The sequence below is a fragment of the Monodelphis domestica genome, chromosome 6 (assembly GCF_027887165.1).
Source record: "Monodelphis domestica isolate mMonDom1 chromosome 6, mMonDom1.pri, whole genome shotgun sequence".
Lineage (NCBI taxonomy): Eukaryota > Metazoa > Chordata > Mammalia > Didelphimorphia > Didelphidae > Monodelphis > Monodelphis domestica.
Genome location: NC_077232.1, coordinates 96,082,366 through 96,110,262, shown reverse-complemented (window position 1 = coordinate 96,110,262; position 27,897 = coordinate 96,082,366). Strand labels below are relative to the sequence as shown.

The 27,897-nt window shown below is 33.7% G+C and overlaps 1 protein-coding gene across 4 annotated transcripts in view; it reads left to right on the top strand.

Moving 5' to 3' along the window:
• The window catches only part of BOD1L1 (biorientation of chromosomes in cell division 1 like 1), an 80,705-nt gene that overhangs the window by 15,514 nt on the left and 37,294 nt on the right, over positions 1–27,897 (top strand). For all 4 annotated transcript variants that reach the window (XM_056802433.1, XM_007496718.3, XM_056802432.1 and 1 more), the window contains exons 4-12: positions 516–1,127; positions 1,706–1,855; positions 3,666–3,832; positions 6,269–6,383; positions 7,410–7,548; positions 11,730–11,799; positions 14,313–20,364; positions 24,007–24,071; positions 25,970–26,054. In XM_056802433.1, the coding sequence (XP_056658411.1) occupies positions 516–1,127; positions 1,706–1,855; positions 3,666–3,832; positions 6,269–6,383; positions 7,410–7,548; positions 11,730–11,799; positions 14,313–20,364; positions 24,007–24,071; positions 25,970–26,054 (7,455 nt within the window). The remainder of the gene's footprint in view (positions 1–515; positions 1,128–1,705; positions 1,856–3,665; positions 3,833–6,268; positions 6,384–7,409; positions 7,549–11,729; positions 11,800–14,312; positions 20,365–24,006; positions 24,072–25,969; positions 26,055–27,897) is intronic.

Here is a 27,897-nt window from a genome sequence, read left to right as displayed (position 1 = left end):
AAAGCCTTTTTAATGAAACTGAACTTCTAAGAAAGCCAAACCCCAAATCTATTTGTTCACCGAACCTTTTATCGCTGACTAGACCTTTTATTCCTCTGTTATAAGCTTATCTGTTCTAATTCTTTGGAAAGGAGTGAGTGATCCTTGTGTCTTCTGGTCCTGGGATAATTGACTTATCTGTTTATCACTGTGTTGGGCAGTAAGGACCCAGGAGTAGCAAAAATAAATTTGTTTATGTTAACTGTCATCATGAGAGCCAGTTTCTAGGCCAGTAGATGAGTTTAAGACTTCTGAGGCCATATCAATTTGAATTAGAAGGAACCTTTCCTCTAAAGAACTCTAGATACCACAGTCAAAATTCAGTTTACGAGTCTGGCATGTGCCAAGTTATAGATAATACTGTTTTGTAGATAGTGATAGCTGCCATTTATAAATCATTCTACAATTCACAAAACTAAGTAGAACTGGTATTTTCTACATTTAAATTCTTTATTACACTTTTCCTTTTCTTTAAGGTGCCCCTGTTGCTGGATCCAGTGCTAATGTAGCTAATGATGCTTTGTCCATTTTGGAAACTATAAGTTCTCTTAATCAAGAAGCAAATGCTGCCAGAGCATCAACAGAAACCATAAATTCCAAGGGCAGTGAAAGAACATCAAAAAGACTCCCATCTCAGCCAAGTATGGATGCTGGCCCCGAGCGAGAGAGAAATATAGAAGACATAGTAGATAAAGACAAATGCCTACCTGACCCATTCATTGAAGGACTTGAAACAGTCTCAAAATTGGAAGATGTAAATGATCTCCCTAGTCCAATTGAAGAAATAAAAAATCCCATGAAGGACAATAATAGTTTGATTCTACCAAACAAAGATGTCCTACAGGAAAGCAGTGACCAAAAAACTAAGCTAATAGAGAAAGGGGAAAAGAAACCAGATGGCAATGAAAAGAGTGAAAGAAAGAAAGAAAAGAAAGAAAAGCCTGATAAGAAATATGACCATTCTAAGAGGAATGAAGATATACAAAAAATAAAGGATGAAAAGCAAGTAAAAGAAGTAGAATGTGTAAAGCAGCCACCCTTAGAAAGGAACAGTAATAAACTTAAAGTATTTGATGGAACAAAAGAAGGTATAAAAATTCTGTCCAAAGTATGTAGTAATTGCTTTGCTTTTCAATTAATTCAGATTTGTGGAAGACACTGAGATATATAAGCACAAAAAAACTAGTCCCTTTTCTCTCCAACTAATACAGTATAAATTTTTAGTTTTCTTTTATATAATACAGTATAAATTTTTAGCTTTCTTTTATGTACTAATGTGCATATTTACAATTAGTAAGGTAAGCCAGTATCTGTTTATTCAAATGCATTCATTAATTCAAAGCAACTCCCTATATATAGCTATGTAATATGTAATAGAACATATTCTCACGCTATTACATATTTAATTCCATTTTTTAGTTACATTTTCAGTTAAAATTTTATTGTCTTTTGTAAGTTGATCTATATGTCATTTAAATTTTGGAGCAAACGGCTATATTGATTTTACTTTCCTTTTCAATGATAGGAACATTTTTAACTTAAAAAGCCAAATTTCTGTGATTATAGTTTCAAAGTATGTGGATTAAAAATTTTTTTATGTACAAATGGTTTTTGAGAATGTCCTAATGCCAAAATTTCCTGTGTTTATTTTTGTCTGCTTTTAAAGATTGTTCTTTGATAGATTCAGATATGGATGGACTTACAGATATTACAGTTAGCTCTGTCCATACCAGTGATCTTTCATCCTTTGAAGAAGAAAGTGAAGAAGATGCTATAGTTTCTGACAGCACTGAAGAAGGAGAGATTACATCTGATGGTAAGCCTTTGCCACATACAATATGTGTATTTTTATGTATTTTATACATATTATTTTTGGTAATTTACAGACTTAATTTTAGTGTTTCCATGTTCATAAAATTGAATTCTAGTTATGATTTTTATAGAACATGCTTCTGAATCTTAAATGCTATTCATAAGTTGGTATCACCTTTTTATAATGTCCTCTGCTTTGTATGAGACCTAGGGGAAAAAAGTAATTCAAGGGAAATAGTTAAAAAGACAGATAAGAAAGTGAGAGTTGAAATAAAATGGGAGTCAATGTAGGTAAAGAAGAGTGAACAGGGAAATAGGAAAAAAGGAAAATGTTTATGCTGAAAGTTTGTTTATGTAGACCTTCACAAAGTCCCCTTTCATTCTTCTAAACCTTTGCATTTTCTGACTATTAAGAAGTCATCCATGAGGCAGATAGGTGGCTCAATGGATAAACCACCAAGCCTGGAGATGAAAGGCTCTGGATTCAAATGTGACCTCAGATATTTCCTAGATGTATGACTGGGCAAATCACTTAACCCCCATTGCCTAACTCTTACTGCTCTTCTGCCTTGGAACCAATACATTAATTCTAAGATGGAAGATAAGAGTTTTTAAAAATCATTCACATACACAAAAATATATCAGGCGTATATAACTTCTCTCCTATGTGGGTCCTTTGAAGGACTGAATGAAAAGAAAGCTGGTCATCCTGTAAAAGTACATTTATAGTCTGTTAATAGGTGTTTAGCTAATGATTTTTTAAATGTTTTTAATTTAAATATCTTTTGACATAACAGATACTTCTTAATAAACCCACAAACAAGCTTCTTTAGGACACGTTATCTTCCCAAATTAATCAATTGTTAAACAAGAAGGAAATATCTTAACATTTGATAGTATTGTACTTGAATTTACCATTATATTTGTCTAGAGTTTCATGAGTTTTCAGTTTATTTTTACATTTTGCATAGGGTTTTTTTGACCATACTTTTATCACTTCATAAAAGAGTTGCTGTGTTTCTCTGGATTTTATTTTTAGATTTGTCATTCCTTATATACAATAATATTCTATTATATGATACATTCTTTATATGCAATTTCAGGGTTTTTTTGTTTGTTTGTTTGTTTTTCAAAATGGCCTCTGGTCATTGGAACCTGGTCTCAATTGGAAATAAAGGCTTTTTTGATTACCAAGCAGTAGGGAATAAATAACTTATTTACAAAAATGGTCTCTTTCCTCACTCTTAACCATACCATGTAGAAGAACATTAGTCTTCTCCATATATATATATAGTGTAACTTTTTTATCATTAGTTAAATTTCATGTTATACTTTGGTTTTAGACCAACATGGAAAGGATTAGATTGTCACAAATGTTTTGCTCATGTGAAGCCATTCCTTCATTTGACAAACTTTTTTTAATGCCTTCTCTAGTAGAGGTACTGCTCTAGCACCCTAGGAAGCATGGAGATGAGGAAGACATTTCCCAGCTGTTTTCAAGAAAATTATAGCCAAATTGGGGGTGAGGGGTCAGATATGTTCACAGATCACTATAGCACAAAGTAGAACTTAAGGAGGTGGAGGGAAGAGGCAATTTACCACCACATGTGAATTATTGATTGTCAAGAGATTAACAAGTCATGTCTTGTAGTAAAGGAAGTAATCTGTGAAATTCTGCATGCTGTTTTTGCTATTGAGGGATATCTAAAAAGCACTTGGATCATCTAGAATTCAATTGTGACCATTAGTCACTACTCTATTGATTTTTCTGTTAACTTACAAATGCTTTCCTCTTTTTATTCACTTTGTTCTAGATGAAGAAAGAGAGATTAAAAATAAAGCAAAGCCTCAAGTTAGTGAATCTGGGGAAGGAAAAGCAAAAACTGCCCGGCATACTTATGTGCACAGACCTTATCTGTACTCCAAATATTACAGTGATTCAGACGATGAACTGACTGTTGAACAGCGTCGGCAGTCTGTGGTAAGTCTCCAATCATCATTCATCTTCATAGACTGACTCTAGTAACTAAAATCGGAAAATGGGAACAAAGTGTGGGAAGAAGAGTAAAGAGAAAGGACCTGAATGAGAGCCCAAGCTGTGGTACTTACTAATAAGCAGGAAACCATGAGAGAGACATTAAATTTTACTCTGTGTCTGAATCTCCTTTCTCTGGAGTTTATAAATTTACCATCTAATCAGTAAGTTTGGGATGAAAATATTTTATGGCAGGGAGCTGGGTGGTTCAATGGATTGGGAGCCAGGACTAGAGACAGGAGATCAGACAGTATTGGTTCTAAGACAGAAGGTAAGGGTTTTTTTAAAAAGAATTGTATGAACTACCAAGTGGTATATAGATATTCAGAAAGAATATGAGGTAGCCATTGTCCTCAAAACTGTTTAAGATCTAGTAAGATGGAAATGAAACAAATATATGAAAAGTTCAGTGACACCAGATTTGAAAAATATTTCAGGACCATAAATGAGATTGCATAAGGCAGAACAGGATTATTTTCCAAATGAATGTATGAATAAGAGTTGATAGAGGAGTCCCAAAGTTGGAGAAATCACTTCAGGCTCTAATGATAAGGAAAAGCTTTATGGGAGAGGCTGGATTTGTACCATATCTTGATAATTTCCCATTATTTGTTCAAGGCACTGTGTAAGATTTTTGAGACACTAAAAAGAAAAACAACAAGTCACTTCTGAGATTCAGATTCCTCATCTGTAGAATAAAGATAGTGATGCCCAACAACTTAGCAGAATATCCTACACATATGGTTTCATGTTTGTTGATATCTGTCCTGCTTCACTGGATTATGAGACCCAAACAACATAAAACAACATGAAAACGTTTTGGAAAGCAAAAAGCACTGTAGCAAAATATTATGACATTATTGTCATTTATGTTATATAAAATGATTTCTATTTTAATCCATATCCTGTGTTTTTTTTTTTAATATAGATTTTTGATTCTGTGTTTAGCAACATTGCTTTAAGCTTTCAGAGCTGTTTTTCTTTGCAAATTTTTAGTACCATCTGCATCTCCTGAGGGAAAAAGAGATGATAGGGAATTACATGTTCGAATTCAGTTGAGTCAATGTAAAGTGAATTTGGTAAAGCCTGAATATCTCTCATAATATTTTGCATTAACCCTTCACCAAATTAACAGACCCTTTTGTAGTATGCCATCATGCTAACAGAGGCTACTTACTATGCCTTCCTCAATAGTCTCTTGGTAAAATTGTTTAGCCAGAATTACCCATATACCAAGGAGCCTCCCTCTGGAAGGTCCTCTAAGGTTCACAAAGCATTAAATTTATCTATTTTGCTTAGTACTTACCTTCCAAAACAAAGCATCCCCGGAAATTTTGGAGTCCCAGAACATCCTAAAAGTCTCAGACTGTAGGATGGCCTGTGGCTTATTTTTTTAGTTCTGTTTTCTTGGAGATCTTTAGTTGTGCATAATATTTATTTTAAGAATCACCATGACAAAATGGTTTTGTGACAATTATGAAAAGTGACTTTTGTACGTGACTTTATTTAAACAATAGATTTTATGATATGCTCACTTCCCATAGGGATTGTGCTAAGTTAGTTTTTTTTCTTAATTTAATACTTAATAAAATAGTTTTATTAAATTGCTACTCTTGAATTAAATCATACCTTTAAAGGATTATTTAAAACCTCTAGATCTACATTTCTTATTAGCTGCAGGCCTCATGATAGATATAGACACAAATATACATATACACACTTATCCTTTCATGCAATGATTCTTAACCTTTTTTATCTCATGGACAATATTGTCAGTCTGGTAAACCTTCATAGACCCCTTCTCAGAATAATGTTTTCAAATGCATAAAATACATAGGACTACAAAGAAAATCAATTATATTGAAATAATTATCAAAATATTTTTAAAACAACTTTACAGACACCAGGTTAAGAACCCTCTGTTGTAGTATTTCATTAGTATGGCAATGGCTGTACTATCAAAGGCAGGCCCTACCAAGATGGGATGGCTTCAGGTAAAGACAGGCTGACTATATGTTTGTCATTTGATAACTAACCTGTATAAAAACAGAGAAACACATCACCTTATTTTATCAAGGGTAATGAATTTTTTTCAGGCTCAGCAACTCTTGAATAATATCTGCTAAGCTATGGAAGGATTACAATCTGCTTTGGTAATTGGGAACATCCACACCCAAACCATAGATCACTGAAGTATATGCTTAGACACATGCATACTTTTACAGATATTATATATTGACTAAAATATTCTTAAGATAATTTTTTTCCACTGCAAATTTCTTATCAAATTCTGCCCTTAATAGTTTTTAATCTATGTTTGTGGGGTTTGCTTAATTAGTAAGCAGAATGACTATGAATACTACATTCTACTTTGCATTTTAGGCCAGAGAGAAAGAAGAAAGACTTTTAAGGAGACAGGTTAACAGGGAGAGACTTGAAGAAAAGCGTAAGCAGAAAGCTGCAGAAAAAACAAAATCATCAAAAACCAAGAGTCAAGGTACTAAAGATGTTCATTTTAAAGATTTTTTTTTTCCTTAAAAGAGTAGTAGTAGTAGTGTAAAGAAATTATAGAAGGAAAAAGAAAGAAATTCTTTGGTTTTTAGTTTTCAAATTATAGCTATAATGAAGCAATGAAATTGATTATTGTGGGAGCTAATGAGTGTGTAATAATCATATCTATATATGTATATGTTGGGTATGTGTATATATATGTCTCTATAATTATCTATAAAAAAATAATAAAAAATAAAAACATACTACTTTTTAAAAAGCTAATCCTTTGAATTACAATGGTATGGAGATGACTTGGAGTTTTTAAAGGCTATGTTAATTCAAACATAGTATATGAAAATTTCTACTAAGGCTAGAAGGACTTCAAATATAAGACTAGCAACAGACTTCTTTCCATTGTCCAAGAACCAGTTAAGTGTAAAGTTCCTCATCACCAACAGATTGGCCACTAAGTGATAGATTCTTTAGCCATGGCAACTCATTCAAGTGGTACTTCTTAAACATCCTATAAAATTATTGTACTACAGTTAACATACTAAAAAATAATTACAAAAGAACTCAGTGAATATACAGTGAAGCTAGATACTCAGTATTCACTATATCAAGTTTTGCTCATAGGCAGCTGAAATGTGACTTTAGAAAATCAGAAACATTTTATTAAATAAACAAAAAATTGCTGTTAGCTGTGTGCCTGTTATTTGTCTTTTTGGTCTAATTTTATTGAGTTAGACTGTAAAATTGTAAATATTAAAATATTTAGCTTTAAACAATGTGACAAACTGGTAAAAGATTGATTAAAATCTTCAAAAAGTTTTGGGTTGTCTAAACTATAATATAGCCTGAGATCTTTATAGCAGTCTCTACTAAATGACTTCTGTGACTATTCATCTCTTTAAGATACCATGATGATATTGCTGTTAACCCTTATTAATTCTAAAATTATTAGACAGCCTTGATGGAATATTTGACTTTTTAAAAACTGTTTTCTAAAGTTTATGTTGATTTATCCTAGGCAAAAGTAGTGTGGAAGTGGATGAGTCATCTGGAAAAAATCTGGAATCGAAAACTACCAGAATTAAAGAAGTGCTTAAAGAACGAAAAGTTTTAGAAAAAAAAGTAGCTCTAAGTAAAAAACGAAAAAAAGATACAAGGTACATTTTTTTTTTAATGTAAAATATACTAATTTTTGCTTCATAACTATCATATGTTCCTGTGATACCTTTTCATCCTCTAGCATGTTCCTTTGAAGATAGACTAATATGATTCCCTTTCATATGCATTCTGCTAGTGAAATTTATAAAGAACATCAAAGTTTTGCCTTTATAGTATCATATTTACCTTCTAATAGGATCCAAATTCTGTCAGTATCTAGGCTACTTTTAGTTATTCAATAAAATAGTTATTTCAAAAAGCCAGCACCTACATTATACATGGTTATTGATAATAATAGATTAAATTTATGCTTCTATAGATAAAGGGCCTCAGATTTCAGTAGTATCAGTTATACCTCCAGATTGCATTTGTAAAGCAGTATATATAAAATCTTGTAAGAAACAGTTGCTAAAAGTCATAAATAAGGCTAATTATAGGGCCAGAATTAATCCTAGATCATATCACTTCAAGTTCTTCAGTATTCCTGTTAAATCTGCAATCTTCTTTCATAAATCTTATCTTTTTACTCTTGTATTCCCTTTTTTGTTTTTAAATCAATAAAAAAGAATCCAATTCTCTTTTAATAATACTTCTTGATCATTGTTAACAATATCCATTTTATCCCAACTAGAACAATGGTAAGGAAATAGCTTTATTTGGAATTAGACTTAGTTATTTGATATATTTTGCTGATCAAGTTAATCTCTGTCCTTATTAATTACTGTTCTTCACTTAATTAGGAAGTCTAACACTTAAAAGATTTATTTAAAAATAAATAATTTAGCTTTTTTGAGTAATTAATACAATAGCCTATTCTAGAGACAAAGTAAAAATACAGAAATGTATAGTAAGTTCTTGAGCTATTCTGTTTGAAGAACTATGTTGATCTTTGTGGTATTTTATTGCCAGAAAAATTATCCAAAATAAATGATAATGACCTTTTTAACAGACAAAAATAAAAATGCAATTTGGCTAAAAATAATATACTTAAAAATAAGACTTGCCAAGTTGATGTTGTTATTTAAATCAGTAAGGATGGAAAGGTCCCAAGATGATAGTAAGGAAAGAGGCACAGTGGCATTGTTTAACTAGGCCAATGTGGTCTAGTGACTTCATCAACCAACCTAATGGAGATATTCTTTTTTTTTTTTTTAAGACAAATATGGAAGATAAATGAATATGAATGCATATAATGACCCTATAAAGGTCATTGCAAAAGTGCTAATGCTTACCATGAGGCTGAGGAGAAATTATAAGAACTGCTAATGGGTTTGGTTGTTTGTTTTTTTTTAACCTATTAATAGAGGCTCAGAAGTGTAAGGATGCTATTTGGGTTAAATAGTACATGATAGGAAAAGAATATGAGTGATGATGTTCATCCATGAGACATAAGAAATAAATAATGGAAAGAATATAGAACGTATTCAAAAAGCCAGTACCTACGCTATACATGGTTATAACTTTTAATTTACTTTTTTTCTGCCAAGGAGAATAATGTTTGGAATAAAAAGTATAGAACAAAAGTGATTACAATAAATAGGAAGAAAATGGAAGACCCACAGCTAGTGCATTCACCCATCGGTGAATTTATAGGACATGAAGAAGTGTCACATAGGATGGACAGGCATTGATGGTTTACAGTTTACATTATTTGAGGGAACAATCAGGTTAAAATGACTGGTCCATTTTTTATTTGAATGAGGGAGATAGTAAGAGAGTACTTGCTCCCATGTCCTGAAGTGGACATGGAAGGAAAATGTTAGTAATCTTTGAAAAATCATGATGAATAAATATGCTGTGGGACTGGAGGAGGGGAGGGCAAGTGCCCTGATCCTCAAAAAAGGAAAGGAAGTATTTTTGCCAGTGAGTTTGACTTAAATCCCAGACAAAAGTCTAGAACGTATTGAAGAAATGCTTAGTAAGTCATATAGGAAAGGAAACTTGTAATCTCAAAGAGTTAACAAGAACAGTTCAAACTCATTTCATTTTCTTTTAGTCAAGATTATTAGACCCATAGATGAAGGAATGTTATAGATATAATTTCTCTAAATTTTTCAGGGCACTTAAAAGTCTCTAATGAAATTCTCATGGACACGGAGAAATATAGATTGCTTAAATTGCATTTATTTGGAATTGACTGAATAGCTATAGCCAAAGAATAGTCATTATTTGCTTCTTAACAATTTTTAAGTCTATAGTAGAATTCCTCAGGTATCTCCTTGATTCTTTGCTTTTCAATATTTTTCTTAATTGTTTCAACAAAAACATAGCATGCTTATTAATGCATACTATTTTGGATGCCATAAAGCTGAAAATAGCTATTTGTTGAAAAACAGTGCCGACCACAACTTAGAGTTGTATCTAACAAGGAGAGATTTAATATGGTGTCTTATAAATGGATTTAAAAAAAAAAGTTTTCACAAGCATAAGTTGGAATAGGCATAGCTCAGTGTCAGATTGTCTGAAAATAATATATAAACTTAGTCTCCAAGTGCATGTCAGTGAGGTGGTCTGGAATAAAGGACCAAAACTTTAATGTTACTATGGACAGAATCAAGAAAGACAGCATAGTGTCCAGGACTAAAGAGCTGATAGTCCTGCTCTGTCTGGTCAGGATATTTGTGAAATTCTGTGTTCTGTTGTCAGGTGTTCCAAAGTACATTGTTTGTTTAATTATTTATTTTTAGGTATTTTTCCGTGGTTACATGATTCATGTTTTTTCCCTCCCTACTCCCAGAACTGACAAACAATTCCACTGGCTTATGTATTTATTATCACCAAGATCTATTGCCATATTTTTCATTTTTATAATAGAATAATCTTTTACAGCCCAAACTCCAAATCCTATACCCATATAAACAAGTGATAAATCATATTTTTTTCCTATGTTTCTACTCCCACAGTTCTTTCTCTCAATGTGTAAAGTATTCTTTCCCATAAGTCCCTCAGGATTGTCCTGGATCATTGCATTGCTATTAGAACAAAGTATATTACATTTAATCATCCTATAATGTTTCAGTTACTGTGTACAATGTTCTTCCCCTGGTTCTGCTTATTTCACTTCATATCAACTCATGGAGGTCTTTCCATGTCATATAGAAATCAAGCAGTTCATCATTCACTATAGCATAATAGGATTCTGTCACCATCATATACCACAATTTGTTCAGCCATTCCCCAATCAAGGGACATCCCCTTATTTTTCAATTTTTTGCCACTACAAAGAATACAGCTACAAATATTTTTGTATAAACTTTTTTTATCTCTGGGTACAAACCTAGTATTGGTATTGCTGGATCAAAGGGCATGCACTCAAGAACATTGTTTAAGATGAGGAGCATCCAAAGGAGTACAGCCAGGATTATGAAAATCATTGAGATGAGACTGTATGAACATAGTTAAAAGATTTAAGTATTTGGTACGGATGACAAAACTGTCATCTAGGCATGCCATTCAGATATTTAAAGGACTATCATGTAGAAGACAAATTCAGTGCTTCTGTTTAGCTTCAGATGGCAGAATTTTAAATTATAACAATGGGTAGAAGTTGCAGAGACAAATTGAAGCTTAGTATAAAGAAAATCTTCCCCAAAGTTAGAGCAATACAAAATTAGAATGGACTTCTGTATGATATGATAGAAGAAATCTTCCTCAAAAGAAATCTTCAGAAAAGGCATAATGACTACTTGCTAATAATGGTGGTGTAAAGAAGATTCTTGTTCAGATGTGAGTTAGACTTACTGCTTCTGAGACCCTTTCCTATACTGATTCCTGATCTAGTATGTTTAACTTCAGCTTTCTAACCTCACCCATGCTAGAATTGGGCTGGTTTAATTTTATTTTTTTAAACAACTCATTGAGATATAGCTAGGACAGGCATAATTTGTCACCATATATAGATAAGAAAATAAAATCTTAGAGAAGTTAAATGATGTGCCTAAAGTATGAACTAAAACTTGAAGTTGTTTTTCTGTCCTTCAAGTTTTTTAGCTTTGTCATGATGCTTGCCTTCATAGCAGTACTTCAAAAGCAGAGGCACTATTTTAGGTATAACCAAGCTAGCAATAATTTTTTTAAATCATAGTTTTTTCGTTGCAATAATTCTGAGAAATTCTTATCCATAAATCAATTTGAAACTACATTAATATTTATCATTTCACTTCATTATTTTAACACTTAGGCATGCTGATGATAGTTCTAAAAAGAAAAGTTCCGAAGAAGATACCAAAGAAGCCACAAGAACAAATGAGGTATGTCATAACCCTTTAAAGCTTCTTTTTAATACCCTGTTTTTTAAAAACAACTTTTGGAAAAAGAAACTAGTGTGGTACTTTTTATGTTAAAATGTGTTTATATTAGCCTTTTTCCTCAGGAAACCACTTTATGTATATTCATGATGTTTAGGTTTTTTTACTTCAAACTTAGTTTACTTCTGCTGTTTCCTGATTTTTTTAGTATATACTTAAAATTATAATGTAACTAAAGTATCTTCTAAACACATCCAAAAGGAAAAGAATTTTAGCAATTGCTCTTCTTTCTTGAATGCAATAAATCAAAATTTTAACTCCTGACCTGTAAATTGAAATATAATTCTTCGTATTAAGATCACTGTAGCATCCTTGCTCTTTTTGGGATATTTAATTCTATGTTGTTTGTTTGTCATATTATTTTGTTAAAATCAATTCTACATTCTTTAGAGAAAGTAATATTTTGACTAGAAATTGCATAATAAAAACTTACTCAGTGAGATTAACAAATTAATTTCAAAATTTTGATAATGAATAAGACAAAAATTTACCTTTGTTCTACCTTTAGAGAAATGAGTCAACAATGCCAATACTGCTTGTAAAAAAGCAAATGAAGGGACAGCTAAGTGGCTCAGTGGATTTAGAGTAAGGCCTAGAGATGGCAGATCCTAGGTTCATATATGGCCTCAGATACTTCCTAGCTGTGTGACCCTAGAAAAGTCACTTAACCCCCATTGCCTAGCCCTTACCACTCTTCTGCCTTGGAGCCAATATACAGTATTGACTCCCAAGACGGAAGGTAAGGTTTTGTTTTGTTTTTTTTTTTGCTTTGTTTTGTTTTTAAAACAAATGAAAATTATGTAAAAAAAAAATTGTAAGAGGACAGGATTTTTTTGGTAATATAATTTATTTTAAGAATAGACACTGAGGGGGAAATTGGGTTGCTCAGTGAATTGAGAGCCATTCCTAGAGACAAATTTTACTTCAGCTCAAATTTTACCTCAGACACTTCTTAGCTGTGTGACCCTGAGCAAGTCACTTAACCCCCATTGCCTAGTGCTTAATTGCTCTTCTACCTTAGAACCAATACACAAGATTGAGTCTTAAGACAGAAGGTAAGGGGGTGGGGGGTGCAGCTGGGTAGCTCAGTGGATTTAGAGACAGGAGGTCCTAGGTTAAAATCTGGCCTCAGACACTTCCCAGCTGTGTGACCCTGGACAAGTCACTTAACCCCCATTGCCTAGCCCTTACCACTCTTCTGCCTTGGAGCCAATACACAGTATTGACTTCTAGACAGAAGGTAAGGGTTTAAAAAAAAAAAGACAAGGTAAGGGTTTACATACATGCATTCCTACATACACACATAAAAGGCACTGCCCAATAAGCTTGTGAACCCTCACCACTCCCCACCCCACATTGTTTTGTCCCAAAACTTGGCTAAGAAGGAGTTGTGTAACCAAATTGCTCCCAGATTTCTGGTATTTAAATAAGGAATTAGTTTGAGTTTTTAATCTATACTGACATTACATTGAAATGAATTTTAATTGAGCCTTTTCACTTATCTCCTTGAATTCAATAAGAATTCATTAAATAGTTACTATAGATGTGATAGTATGCTAGAGCTAGGGAAACAAAAACAACAGTCCCTTTTCCTCAAGCTTACATCCTTTTGAAGAAGCTTATGGGTGGGGAGATAATACAGGATGATCTGGTCTAGAGCAGAAGGGGTCTCAGAAACCACTTAATTTAACCACTCATTTTACAAATAAGGAAGTTGATCCAAAGAAAAATTAAATTACTTTTCCAAGATCACACAGGTAGTAAATAGTATATGCCTAGGTAAGTAAATGAAAGAGGGAGAGAGATTGATTTAGTTGTGGGAAGAGAACTAACAACTGAGGGCAAGGACAAGTTACTTTCAGAAATTAATAAGCTAGGTAGCACCAGAGATAAGAGTTCTGAGCCTGGAGTTAAAGAGACCTGAGTTCAAATCCAGATTCAGATATTTTAATGTAGCTACATGGCCTGGGAAATTAATTTAATTTCTGTTTACCTCAGTTTCCTCATCTATAAAATGGAAATAATAATAGTACTTCCCTCCCAGAGTTGTTCTGAGTATTAAATGAGATAATGGGTTCTTAATCATAACTGACATTTGTTTTGCACTTTTAAGTTTGTTTGCCATATGTATTGATTTGTGTGTATATATGTGTGTGTGTGTGTGCATATAAGATCTCAATTGAGCTTTTAAACAATACTTCAAAGTAGGAACTACTAGTATTATCCCATTTTTAAAGATATCCAATGCACAAAGATGTTTCTTTAATTTGGGAATTCAGAATTAAAGCCTATATAGTCTTCAAGTTGATATAAATGTGTTAATTGCTCTAATTATTACATTATTTTAATGACCTAAAATCTTAAATATCAGTTCCCTAAATGAAATGGTATGTTACCTGAAAAAGAAAAGGCATTTTTAAAAAAGTATCTCATGTAATATTTTTTTTCTTCTATAGCATTGTGAAAAGGTATCCTCTTCAAAGGAATTGAAGCACATTCATACAAAAAGTGACCCAAGTAAACCTGCTCGGAGACTTTCTGAGTCATTACATTCAGCTGATGAAAACAAAAGTGAATCTAAAATGGAAAAGGAACAGAAAAGAAGGACTTCTACCTCTTTTTCAGTGGAAGGAGCCCAGCAAGACACAGATACAAAAGATCCTAAAAGACATTTGGAAAAATCAGAGATGAATGTTGAAGAAATTCAGAAGCAAAAAAGTACACTTAAAATTGAAAAGCATCTTAAGAAAGATGATTCCGAAACACAGCATTTAAAAAATTTACCCAAGAAAGAAGTGAAATCAAACAGAGAAAAGACTGAAAAGGAGAAAACTCTGTCAGAAGATAAATTGCCTGCAAAACATAAATATAAAGGAGACATTGTACATAAAACAAGTGATGAGATTGAACTCCATGCTTCTGAGAAAGTCTTGAAAGGAGATGAGAACTTTCAAAAGCAAAATCAACAACCAAAGATTTCTTCTGATGATAAATCTGACAAAAAAAGTAAACATAAGAATGAACGGAAAATATCAGTGTTTAGCAAAGATGGAAAAACAGTTTCTGAATATACTATAAAAACTGATGAAACTGTACGTAAAGAAAACAGCAAAAAAGATAGGCATATTTCAGCAGAAAAAACTAAATCAGAACACAAATCAAGAAGGTCAAGTGATTCAAAAGTTCAGAGAGACTCCCAAAATTCCAAACAACACAGTTATACAACTCAGAAAAAAAATGAAAATTATTCAGAAGATAAGTGTGATATGGAATCAACTAATTCAGATAATAATTTTAAAACAGAGGACATTGTTCACAAGGAACGAAAAAGAACAAAGAGTTTAGTTGAAGATAAATTTTTATTAAAATCTAAATCAAAAAGTCATAAGCTGTCAAAAGCAAATGAAACAGAATTGCAGGAAAGTGTCACTAAACAAGCTATTCAAAAGCCTGACAAAGAAAAAATCTTAGAAGAAGGTGACAGTGATAAACAACGAAAACCCAAAAGCGATGATAAAGTTTTAGAGGAAACCGGTATTGAATCCGAACTTGAAAGTACCTCCTCCTCTACACATGGCTCACTGAAAGATTCTAGTCACAGAATTAAATTGCCATTAGGAGAAAAAGTGTTGACAAAAGAAAAACATAAAAGTGATAAAGATTTGAGTTCTAGGCTTGAGAGGAAATTATCAGAAGGACACAAGAGTAGGAGCTCAAAACATGCTAGTAAGGAAATTAAAAGGAAGGAAGAAAACAAAGAAGAAAAGGAGGGTAAAGAAATTGAAAATAATCATGAAAAGGCTAAAGGCAATAGTTTAGTCTTGGAAAAGAAGTTAAGTAGAAGGCTATGTGAAAATCGAAGAGGAAGTTTATCATCACAAGAATCAACCAAAGGAGAGGAAAAATTATCAACAGACAATGTTGCCTCTCTTCAGAAACTGAGAAAGAGTAGTGATAACTTACTAATTCTTGGGCAAGAACCAATGGAAGTCGATCCAGAGCAAACTTGTGTTCTTGAAGTCTCTAAAACCCAAGACAAAAACAGTATTACTTCAGAGCAAGAAATTGGATCTGAAAACATAAAACTTGAAACTTCATTCCCAGTTCCAAGTGATGAATTAAGAACTATTGCAAGTGATCTGAAATCAGTAGATTCAGCCTTTAAATCTGAATATCAGTCAACTGCTGGCAGTAATTCTGAAATGAATATTGAACATGAAAACACCCTTGCTAAGAAAATTAATGTCCTAGATCTTATACCTAAGCAAAATTCTGAAGAGAGAGAATCCATTCAGCAAGATACTCATCAAGAGAGTTTAGACCCTGAAATCAGTTGTGGAATTCTGGAGAATGTCCAGTCAGAAAATACTGATACACTAAAGAATTTAACAGCCATTTCCAAACCCACTGAGGAAAGTGTTACTCCATTACTCAGTTCTACTGAAGAAGAACCAACTCTTCAACATTCCATAAACACAGATTCTTCACAGTGCTTAGTTTCTACAGCTGATGTATCTGGAAAAGATTCTCGTTTAGGTAGAAGTTCTTTAGCTGAGGAAAGAACTGTTTTGGAATATGAAATTGCCAACACTTCATACACAGGTCACTGTACTGTGTTAGGGACAAGTTTGAATGTGAAGGAACCTGAAACCACAGAGTTGAGTAGCAGCAACATAGAACATGGTGCCAGTTCTTTCACAAGCCAACCAACAAGAGAAAACAGTGCTTCCAATGAAAACATTAAAGAAAGTGATCCAGCAGCTACATTAGACAATGAACAAGAAAAAGAAAAATGCACAGTATCTCAGGATAATTATAAAACTGACATTTTTTTAAATGAGGATGTTAACACAACAGAATTTGTTTTGACACAAGTAACTGATAAGAAGAATGATGGCATATTTCTGGACACTAGTTTAGAACAGGATATGAATGCTGTTGAAGATGCTGGCAAGGAAGAAGAATGTGATGCAGGTTTTGTAATAGAGCCTAGTATAGAAAAAGATACTATACATGTTGAAGCTACAGAAAATGTAAACACTATAATTATGAGAAATCTAGAAGAAGCTGAAAATGTAATAACTGATGTTGAAGGAAGGAATGAAAATAGTGAAGTGGGTACAAGTGCAGGAAGTAATGGATTCACTTCTCTACACCAGAGAAAAGAAACCTCTAACATCACTACAGTAGGCATTAGCAAAGTGGAAAAAATTGCTATTGCCACCAGTACTGAAGAGAAAGGTGAAACAATTACCATAGACTCTGTAAAGGCAGGTGACACCACAGCAACTTCCACAGGTAGAGAAGAAAGTGAAGCCACTGTATTTTGTACAAGCATTGAGGCAGATGAAGGCTTTGTAACAGGAATATGCACTGCAAACCATCATGTTCCTATTGGAGCAGAAGCAAATGAATGTACTGTTGTTGCAGCAGCTGAAGAAGGTGGTGGTGTCAGTGAAGGACTTGCTGAAAGTGAAACCTTACTCACTAGTACCAAGGAAGGAGAAAGTGGAGAATGCACTGATGCAGAAGAAAGAGATAAAGACTCTGATGGAACTCATACAGTAAAAATGGAGACTAATGTAAATAGTGCTGAAACAGAAGAAAAAGATGATGCTGTTACAAGTGCAGGCTCTGATGAAAAATGTAATGGTTCCTCAAGCAGAAACTCAGGAGTAGTTGAGGGTACTGTGACTTGTATAAGTGAGATAGAAAGTGATGGAGCAGTAACAAGTGCAGGCACAGAAGTAACAGAAGGTTCTTTAAGTAGTGAAGATGTAGATGATTTCCAGAGAAGTATGACCAGAACAGGTCCCCAAAAAGAAACTGAGGGTACTGTAACTTGTACAGGAGTGGAAGGAAGAAGTGATAACTTTATTATTTGTTCAGTGACTGATACAGAGGCACAGGAAGAGAGCCTGGTTACTGGTGCTGGTGTAACAGTGGTAAATAATGATGCCACCACTGGTGTAAGTGCCAACCAAGAAGGTGAAGATTCTGTAAATGATGGTCCAGAAGGTGAAAGTGCAGTCACCAGCACAGGAATAACAGAAGAAGAAGGAGAAGGGGCAGCAAGTTGTACAGGATCTGAAGATAGTAGTGAAGGCTTTCCAATAAGCTCTGAATCAGAGGAAAATGGAGAGAGTACAATGGATAGTACAGTGGCCAAAGAAGTCACAAATATCACATTAATTGCTGTTGGTCCTTGTGATGATGAGGACGTTGTGACCAGCACAGGTGCAAAAGAAGATGAGGATGAGGATGAGGGTGTTGTTACTAGTACAGGGAGAGGAAATGAAATTGGGAACAATTTAAATTGCACAGGAATAGAGGAAGAGGGTGAAAGTGCATTTACTTGTCTGAGTGCTGAAGACAATGAAAACTTGATGCTCTGTACTGCTGTTGAGCATGTTGAAGCTGAGGCAGGCACAGCTGTCATAAATACAAATGAAAATGGTATTGACAGTATGACTAGTGCAGAGAAAGAAATGAAACATGGAATGATCTACTTTGGTGCAAAGGAGATTGTTGAAAGCAGTGTGACCAGTGCAGTTTCAGAAGAGCCTGACATGGCACTAATTCCTATGGATACAGAAGAATGTGACGGTCCCATGACCAGCGCAGCTATAAATAATGATGAGAGTCAGCTAACTAGTGAAGAAAAAGATGAAGATGCCACAATTTCTACTGGCATAGTAGAAAGTGATGAGATTCTAGTATCTGAAGCAGTCCCAGAATATGAAATTGAACATATTCTTCTAACAAGTGAAAAAGATGATGATCTTCTATCTACTGTGGACAGTGAGGATAACAAAAACCAGAGTATTTTTGTTGATGATGAAAGCAAAAGTAAAGGTTTAATGATTTCTACCAGCACTTCAGATGAATATTGCATACCTTTACTAAGTACTGTTGCAGAAGGTAATGAAGGCCATTGTAGTACTGTAAGAATCAAAGAGAATGATGGGGTTGCTTTAGAGCTTGAAGAATTTGAAGCACCAATGCCCAGTGCAGTCATAGAAGATCAGAGTCATCTTCCTGCTGTTGGAAAAGCAGAAAAGGATGAGTGTGCTATGATTTCCACAAGCATCATGGAAGAGTTTGATGTACCAATGTCCAGTGCAGCTGTTGAAAATTATGAGGTTCAGCATCCCGTTGCCACAACTGAAGAAAGAAATGAAAACATCATCTTTATAGCTGCTCAAGATTATGAAGCACCTATGTCCAGTGCAACCACAGAACTTGAAAGGCAGCTTGCCTCTACTAGCAAAGATGAAAAAGATGAATGTGCCCTAATTTCTACAAGTATAACAGAAGAATGTGAGGGTCCGGTTTCTAGTGAAGTCATTGAAAGGGAAAATGAACATGCTGCCACAATAATAGAAGAAAAAGATGGGAGTGCTCTAATCTCTACCAGCTCAGGGGAAGATTGTGAGGGACCAGTGTCCAGTGCTGTCCCAGAAAACGAAGATCATCCCCCTGCCAGCACAGTAGAAGAAATGAATGATACTTCCATCATCTCCACAAGCACGACTGAAGAATGTGAGGTAGTCATGACCAGCTCAGTCCTACAGAATGAAAATAGACTTCTTACCACAATAACTGAAGAAATAAATGATGCAGCCATCATTTCTACCAGCACAACTGAAGAATATATAGTGGTTGTGACAAGCCTAGACAAACAGGAAATGACTCAACCCACTGTAATAGGTGTTGAAGAAAATGAAAACTCTTTGGTAGCATCACCTGAAAAAGTAAGAGAATATGAGGTCCCAATGCCAAGCATAGTTGCTGAAAATGATGACCCTCAAAGTCCTAAGCCAAATATAAAAGAAAAAGAGACTAGTCCAGTGATATTCATAAACTCCATAGAAGAATTTGGGGGTTCCTCAAATAATGAACTTGCACTTGAAGAAAAAAATGATAGTTCTCCTAGCACTGTAAATATAGAAGATAAAAGTATTCATGAGGAAGATAGAGATATTGAAAATGGTGCTTCCACAAGCAACTCAGTGAGAAATACCTCAACCTTTGTTACAGAAACAGGTGAGGACTCACTGATGAATCAGAGCAAACACAAAAAAATGTCTGAAGATATGGCTAAAGACTCCGTAGTCAGTATTTGCTCTTCTGCAGCAATAGACATTAGTACTGACAATGCTGAGGATGTGCCAGATGCCAAAGAAATAAAAGCAGAGCTTTCTGATATTTCTTCTGAGAAAGTAAAGCACAGTGACTACTTGAAAACTGAAAACCCTGAGTGTATTAGTGACCTAGTGTCAGAAATTATTATTTCTAAAGCCAGAATTCCTTCTTGTGGTGAACAAGTTCCTCCTTTAGCCCCTGAATGGGAAAACAACATAACTATAAATACTAATCAAAATGCTGAACTAATTTTTGAAGCTATAGTAGAAAAAAATAGTGACCATGATGTCATAAAGAACTCAATTAAGGTGGAAGAAAACTTTGGAATTAACATTTCTTCTGTAGAAGATGCACATGATGCAGGTAAGAATGTATTTTTAGAATATAGGAACGATTTTGATGTTACTACTATATTCCAACTGTTAATTAGTGAGACCTAACTAGTTGTTTTAGTAAATGGTGGTTAAATGACTCATCCAGGGTCACACAGTTCAAAAGTATTAAACAGAATTCAAATCCAGGTCTCACTGGCTCTTAAATCCAGCACTTCATCCAGTATGCCAACTACGGTTTAGTATAGAGAAGAAATTTGCTACAATTTTTATGATCATTTAGCTAAGGTAGATAGTGCTTTATAAAACATATCAAACAAAAGGCAGAAGGCCATTTTAAATCATCAGAACAACACAGATTTAAGATGACATTGTCTGATTTTCCACTAATAGACTGTAAATTTAAGTAAATTATTTCTTCTTATATAAAAAGATGGGTGTAAACTAAAAGACCTTTAAGGCCCTTTGCGATGTTTAACATTCTATGATTCTGTGTACTAATTGGGTTACGCTGGGTTAGTCACTTCACTGAGAATTAGTTTCTTCATTTCTAAACTTGAGATAATATCTTCACAGAATTGTTGTGAGGGGCATATTAGATATCGTATGCATTCTGAAAACATTACAGAGTTAGGAGTGTCAATTTATTATATACCTAGTTTTCAGTATATAATAGAATAGTTCTGTTCCATCAGTATTGGATGTCAATCTATATAAGAGTTTCCAATATCAAAATTCTCCTATCTCTTTCAGTACTCTTGTTAGAGGCTTGTGATAAAAGTGGACCTAAAATTTATGATAGCAATCCTATTTCTCAGTGGCAATTGTGGTTCAGAGCACTGTACTTGGGATCTAAAACACCTAGTTCAAGTTTCTAATTGCTATGTGACCTTGGGCAAATCCTTAGTCACTCTATAAAAAAGCTCTGACTCTTCCTACCTTATGCTTATGATGATTAGATCTGGCTATTAAAAGCACTTTATAAAAATCAAAGATCTCTACTTGCTGGGAGGTGGGACAGGATGCACGTAGCACTAGTGATACTTTTAAAAAGAAGGCCATTGAAACAATTCAAAGATGGTGCAGGAGGAAGCATAGACAAACATGACAGTTTTGAAATTAACAAGGAATTTACCATGCCTTCTTTTTAAAACAAGCATTTCTCATAAAACTTTTTTATGTTCTGTATATAGAAATGTCTGGTGTAGACATAACAAAAGATAAATAAAATTTTTTAGCTTTTGGACTAAGAAAAGACCATCATCAGATATGGTAGTTGGTAATTTTGGAAGGTGCCATTTTAACTGATTGATATTGGAAGCTAGGTTCAGAGGTATAGAGCATTTTTCATTTTTTTTTTAAAGACAGCAGGGAAGGAGCCAATAGAGAGGTTGAAGATTAGAGAAAGGAGATGATTGATGAAACTGCTGAAAGAGACTAGAAGAAATCACATCAAGGGAACCTGAAGACTAGTTGGATGGGAAATTTTAAGATGAACAGAAGTAGAGACTCAATTTTCTTAGTAAAGTAAGAGATGAGATCCTCAGCTAAGAGGACAAAATGCAAACTCCTGTTCAGTTTTTAAAGCACTTCACAGTTCGTTTCTAGCCTACTTTGTTCATTCATTCTGGTCAATTGACTTCCATGACAGTTTCTCTCCCATCTCCAACCAGATGATGCAATGAATAAAACACTGGACTTAGACCTGGGAAGACTTGAGTTCAAATCTAGATTCAGACACTATGTGATCCTGGGCAAGTCATTTGACCTCTTTACCTCAGCTTCTCATCTGTAAAATGAGGATACTTACCTCCCAGGTTTCTTTTGAGGAGATGTATTAGTAAAGTGTTTTGTAAACCTTACAAAGTGCTATATAACTAGCTATTTATTATACCTTTGCACAGGCTGTCTGCCCAGCCTGAAATGTTCTTTCCTAATCTACAACTCTTAGAACTTAAACTTGGCATCCTTCAAGGCTCAATTCAAGTGCCACCTCCTTCAAGAGTCTGTTCATGATTCCTCTAGTTGCTGGTTCTCCCTCCTGCCATGTTGCTATTTCTGTATTTTTGTATGTAGCTGGAGTTTATTCATCTGTGAATATGTTTTGTCTTTCAAAATTAGATTATAAGATACACAGGGGCTGTCTCATTTTTGTTATTTGTTTCCCCTTTACCTAGCATACTATCTGGCACATGTTTGGTTAATTTTCTTTATGTCACAATGAATGCTGTTGGCTTACAAATAATTACAAAATCACTCCATGCTATAAGGTGTAAATTAAAACCTCAATAATTTGTACCATTGAAAGCAAATATATTCTGAATTATAGATTTTTTTAAAGAAATATAGCTTTATGAATTACAATTCCTATAAAGTAATACTGTTGCACATTAGAATTTCTTAGGCAACTTCCTTTAATGAATGGCTATGGATGATTTGTAGTTAGCACAATAAATAAGTACCTCTGAAGTGCTAGAAGCCGTTTTCTTCAAAATACCTTTAACTGCCACTTTGCCCTTTTGCCTTCTTAGGGAATCCCTACTGTACATAATTCAGAGGTATTGGGGCAGGTAGGTAGCACAGTAGGCCTGGAGATGAGAGGTCCTGGCTTCAAATATGGCTTCAAACACTTCCTAGACGTGTGTCCCTGGACAAGCCATTTAAGCCTAATTGTCTACGCCCTCACAATTCTTTTGCCTTGGAACTAATCATTAGTATCAGTTCTAAGACAAATGGTAAGAATTTTTTTAAAAAATAATAATAATTTAGTAGTATACCTAATCCTAATCTTTATCTTAATTAGTAGGATATTAGTGAAAAAATCCTACATTTATGTAAAAATAATTTAATTGGTTCCTTTTAATCATCCTGCATTTTCAGAAAAAAATGGGCTTGATGGTAAGTTAATGAGTGAAAAAAAATTTCTATTTTCATAATTGTTCATAAGAAAGTGAGAGAAAAAATGCTAAGTTAATTGTAGCTCCATCTTCACAAAGACTATCTGGGAATTTCTGACCTTTAGAAATTATCTCCCCTTGCATAACTCCTATTAGTATTTCTCTGGACATAAAAAAGTATAGTCAAATTTTAGGTTTGGAAGGGACCTTTTAGATTCTGTAGAATAAATCTGCCATTTTACAGATAAGGAAATTGAGGCCAGCAGACACAGCCCTGAAATTGGCTATGGTTAGCTCCCATTTTCTGTGACCTAATATATTTAATAATGTCACCCTTATGTCAAGTATGATTTGGAAAAGAGATTCAGAGCATGTTAGCTTAAAATATATTTATAGATGCAGCATTATATAGTGAAAAGAACAGTGAAGTTGACGTCTAGAAACCTAAGTTCAAAATACCATCCTTCCCTATGAATAAGTATGTGACCTTGTACAAGTTAAGTCCCTAAGTTTTAGTCTTCATCTGTAAAAGTTATATTTACCTAGTACCACCAACTTCACAAAGATGTGGTGAAGAAAGCATTTTGTAAAGTATTACATAAATATGATTAGTATTTTCACCCTAAGTTTTTCTTTTTAAATTCTTTGTATCAAAACAAAAGATAACTAAGCAAATTTGTATTTGCCTTCTGACATAACTTCTCTGCTTTTATTTTCTTCACAAAATATTTCAAAATTAAATTCTTAAATTGGTTTAATATTTTCTATTTCATTAGGCAGTAGAGAGACTCTACCAAATGTTTTGGAAGGATTAGAACAGAAAACTAACTTGGAAACTGAGGTATGGCTGGGGATTCTATTATTCTGAATAATAATAATAGTGTAAACATTATTTCACCATATACCAAATTGGTCCAAATATAGATTATTCCCCTTAAAATAAAATATATTTGAAAGGGAAAAATTGTATATATTGAAGATAACAAGTTACCATAGTAACAAAATTCATGTTGTAAAATTGAATAATTGAGAGACATAGGAGCTTTGCATAGGCTTAGAAGCCACCTTTGGAGGGCTAGAATGACCTTACCATTGGCTCAGATTTCTCTAATAGGCATAAAGCCCAAGGGGATAACTAATAAAGAGGAAGACTTCCTATATGCCAAAGTAATTATACCAGCATTTTTTATGGTAGCAAAGAAACTGAAAACAAAATAGATGCCTATTGATTGGGGAATGGCCAAACAAATTGTGGTATGTGAATGTAATGAAATACTACTGTACTATTGTTTTAAATACATGTATGTATATAATGAATCTTGAGGAAGAAGGATAGGCTTATATGTATTGATGCTCTCAGAGACAGGAAAATAATATCTGCTAAATGTACAACCATAAAAATCTGTGTGTGGACTTCAGCAATATAAATTAAAAGAATAGACACCATAAAACATTTGGAAATGAATTTTGCAAAATTACAAACAAGGATGATACCTCAAAAGACATAAGAGAAGATGCCTCAATCCTACAAAAATTTTTGTAGGAATAGGGAATTGGAGGCAGTGGAGTAAAAACGAAGCCTATAGATTGGAAGTCCTAGGTTCAGATATGGCCTCAGACACTTCCTAACTGTGTGGCCCTGGGCAAGTCACTTAACCCCCATTGCCTAGCCCTTACCACTCTTCTGCCTTAGAACCAATACACTGTACTGGTTCTAAGACAGAAGGTGAGGGCTATTTTTAAAAAAGGAAGTAGGGAATCACTGCATATTATATGAAGTATTTTCACTTTTGCTGATTTTTAAATTTTTCTCTTTTTTAAAAAGAATTCTTTATAGGTGGCTTTTGGGCAAGGATAAAGGTTAGGAGGGGAAATCTAGATGATAAAAAAACACTCAGTACTAAATAATGTTTAGTTTTGGTTTTAGTTTTTTAAGCTACTCCTGGATCTGCCCCCGTTGGCAAGTGCGATTAATAATATCTCTTACATAAAAGATAGTGTGATATAGATTAAAGAGCTCTGTATATATGACAATCAGCCCCTGCCTCACACCATGTAACAGAAGGCTAAGAGCAAGACAGACAAAAGCAAGTTAGAATATGATTATAGGCCTCACTCTAAACTATATTGTAGGAGTTTTATATAAGTCATATTTTTAGGGGAAAGTATAGTCTTTATTTGGACCGATAGGGTGGGTATATGCTTATGTTTAAATAGTACATAACATTTATCTTTGTTGTACTTAATATTTTTTTTTAAGTAGAAATCATCCTCTCTTCTATTGAAGTTACCTGTATCAGGAAGCTAAGCTCCCTTTCAGATAATAAAATGCAGCCTAATAATTCAGCTTTCTCAAAAATGACAATTCCTCAAACCTAGTTAGAGTACCATGCCAATGATGGGCACTTAGTTAATTTTTAAATTTGTTTTCATTTCTGCACAAGGCCATCCTACACTTGTTAGGGAGTTACTACTCTAAGGCTTAAGCAGAAATCCTATGTTCTTTTTTGGATGAAGCATGGGAAAACAAGGTGAGCAGTTTCTTTCAGAACTAAACCTAAAAATCTCTCCTGGTTTTCAAATCAATATTACCTTTTTTTTAAAAAAAAATCCGTGTATGTTAAAATAATGGACAAAACATTCGTTATAAATCATTTTCTGATACTTCATTGTTTACTGCAGTTAAGCTGAACTTCTGTTTGGGCATTATTTTGCTTTTTATTTAATTTGGACCCCTAGACTGCTGTGCCTTCAGAAGAGGAGAAAAATCAGTCTATTTCAAAAGGACCAGAAGGCTTTGATGGAGAAAGAGGAAATGAAATAGGTAAATCTCATTGTGATAATTATTGTTTTGTTTTATGTTATTTTGCCCCTTTTCATACAGACTTACTCATGGCAGATGAGACTTAAAGAGCCAAAAAGTATGTATGCTAAATTATTTCTTCTATCCTCAACTTTTGAAATTATTTCAAGACGAATTACTAAATAATTTGCCTTCAAAACCTTGTGTTCTTTAAAAAAAGGTCTTGGGTAAATTTACTATTTGAATTTGATATCTTGATATCATGACTAAAAGGAGTATTTATTTTTCTTTCACAAAACCTTAGTCAAAGGTCTAAAAACAGGGGTCAGCATTCTACACCTTAAGGCCAAGTCTGATCCACTTGACTGTTTTGAGGGGAGGTGACCTAAAAATGTTTTTTATTACACCTTATAATAAAAAACTTTAAAAATGTAAAGCTCATTCTTACCGCATTTTATATTTACCAATCTCCTGGTCTAAAAGGAAATAGGACAGATTATGCAAGTAGTATCTGAAACCAAAACTCCGAGAACATTCTATGGGCATCCCTTGGTGAAGGACCACGTCATGGGAATTAGGGATGTGGCACCCTGAATATGTTCGCTCTATGGAAAAGACTTAATTATTGATTGCTTAATATATTGATTGCTATTAATATTGCCGTGCTTACAGTTAGTAATCTGGGGGTGAGATGGGAAGGGTACTGCAAATGACAGAAGTAAATAGTCATCAAAAACTGCTTAGGTCAAAAGTTTTAGTATTTTAGAAGTTATTTTCCAAATTGAGAAAACTGTAGGATTTAACAAAGAGATAAAAATTAGCCATCTTTTAATAGTCTTTTAATGGTAATAGCTGGTAAATATCCAGTGATTTCATCATTGTTGAGAAATTGCAGTGAGGAGATTTCCTTTACCAATGCAAATGGGCAACTATTCTGCAAATTAAAGTTAGCAGAGGCAAATGAGCATAGGGGTGGGTGGGGTACATCCCTTGTATAATAGTCATCACACCAATATGCATTAAAGGGAGGACTTAAACCAGAACTTCCTGACTGCTAAAATCTCAAGTCAGATTACAAAGGGATATGTGAAGTAAGGTGAGAAAATGACAAGTCTAATTTAGTTTATTCTGTTCTTTCATTGTTTCATAAAGAAATGTTAATTGTACCAAGTTAAAGTTATTCATTATACCAAATTTAAGTTGAGTTCTAGTTCTACCATTGACATGGTTTGTGAACTTAAATCAGGTTTTAGTAGTTCAAACTCCATACTTATGAAATGCTTATAATTTTTCTGTATGAGATTAATTACTTTGAATATTCTTTTACTCAGCCAGCTCTTCACTTTAGAATCATAGAATCTTGGCATTGGAAAGATATTTCAACACCACACATCCTAAGAAATCTTTCTAGAATAATATATACAAAGAGCAATATGAAATATAGTTCACTGTCTCTAGATCTAATTCTTTAGCCTTTTTTTTCCTTTTCATATTGATTTCCTGTAATACTGATTAATCTTGGTAAAATTATTTTAGTAAGAAATTGAAGAAATGATAACTTCAGCCTACTATAATTATGTTTTAAATCCTTTTTAAACTGCCAGTTAGCATAGAGAAGGGTTCTCTAATACTTGACTAAAGAAAATTTTCTGTATTAAATCTATCACTAATTTAAGATTTGATTAAAAGTCTATTACATTAATAGAATTGTTACTGATATATCAATAAGGTCTCTGGTCATTTTATCCTCATTTCATTACACTTAAGTACAGAGATTTACAGCTTTTTTTTTTTAACCCTTACCTTCCGTCTTGGAGTCAATACTGTGTATTGGCTCCAAGGCAGAAGAGTGGTAAGGGCTAGG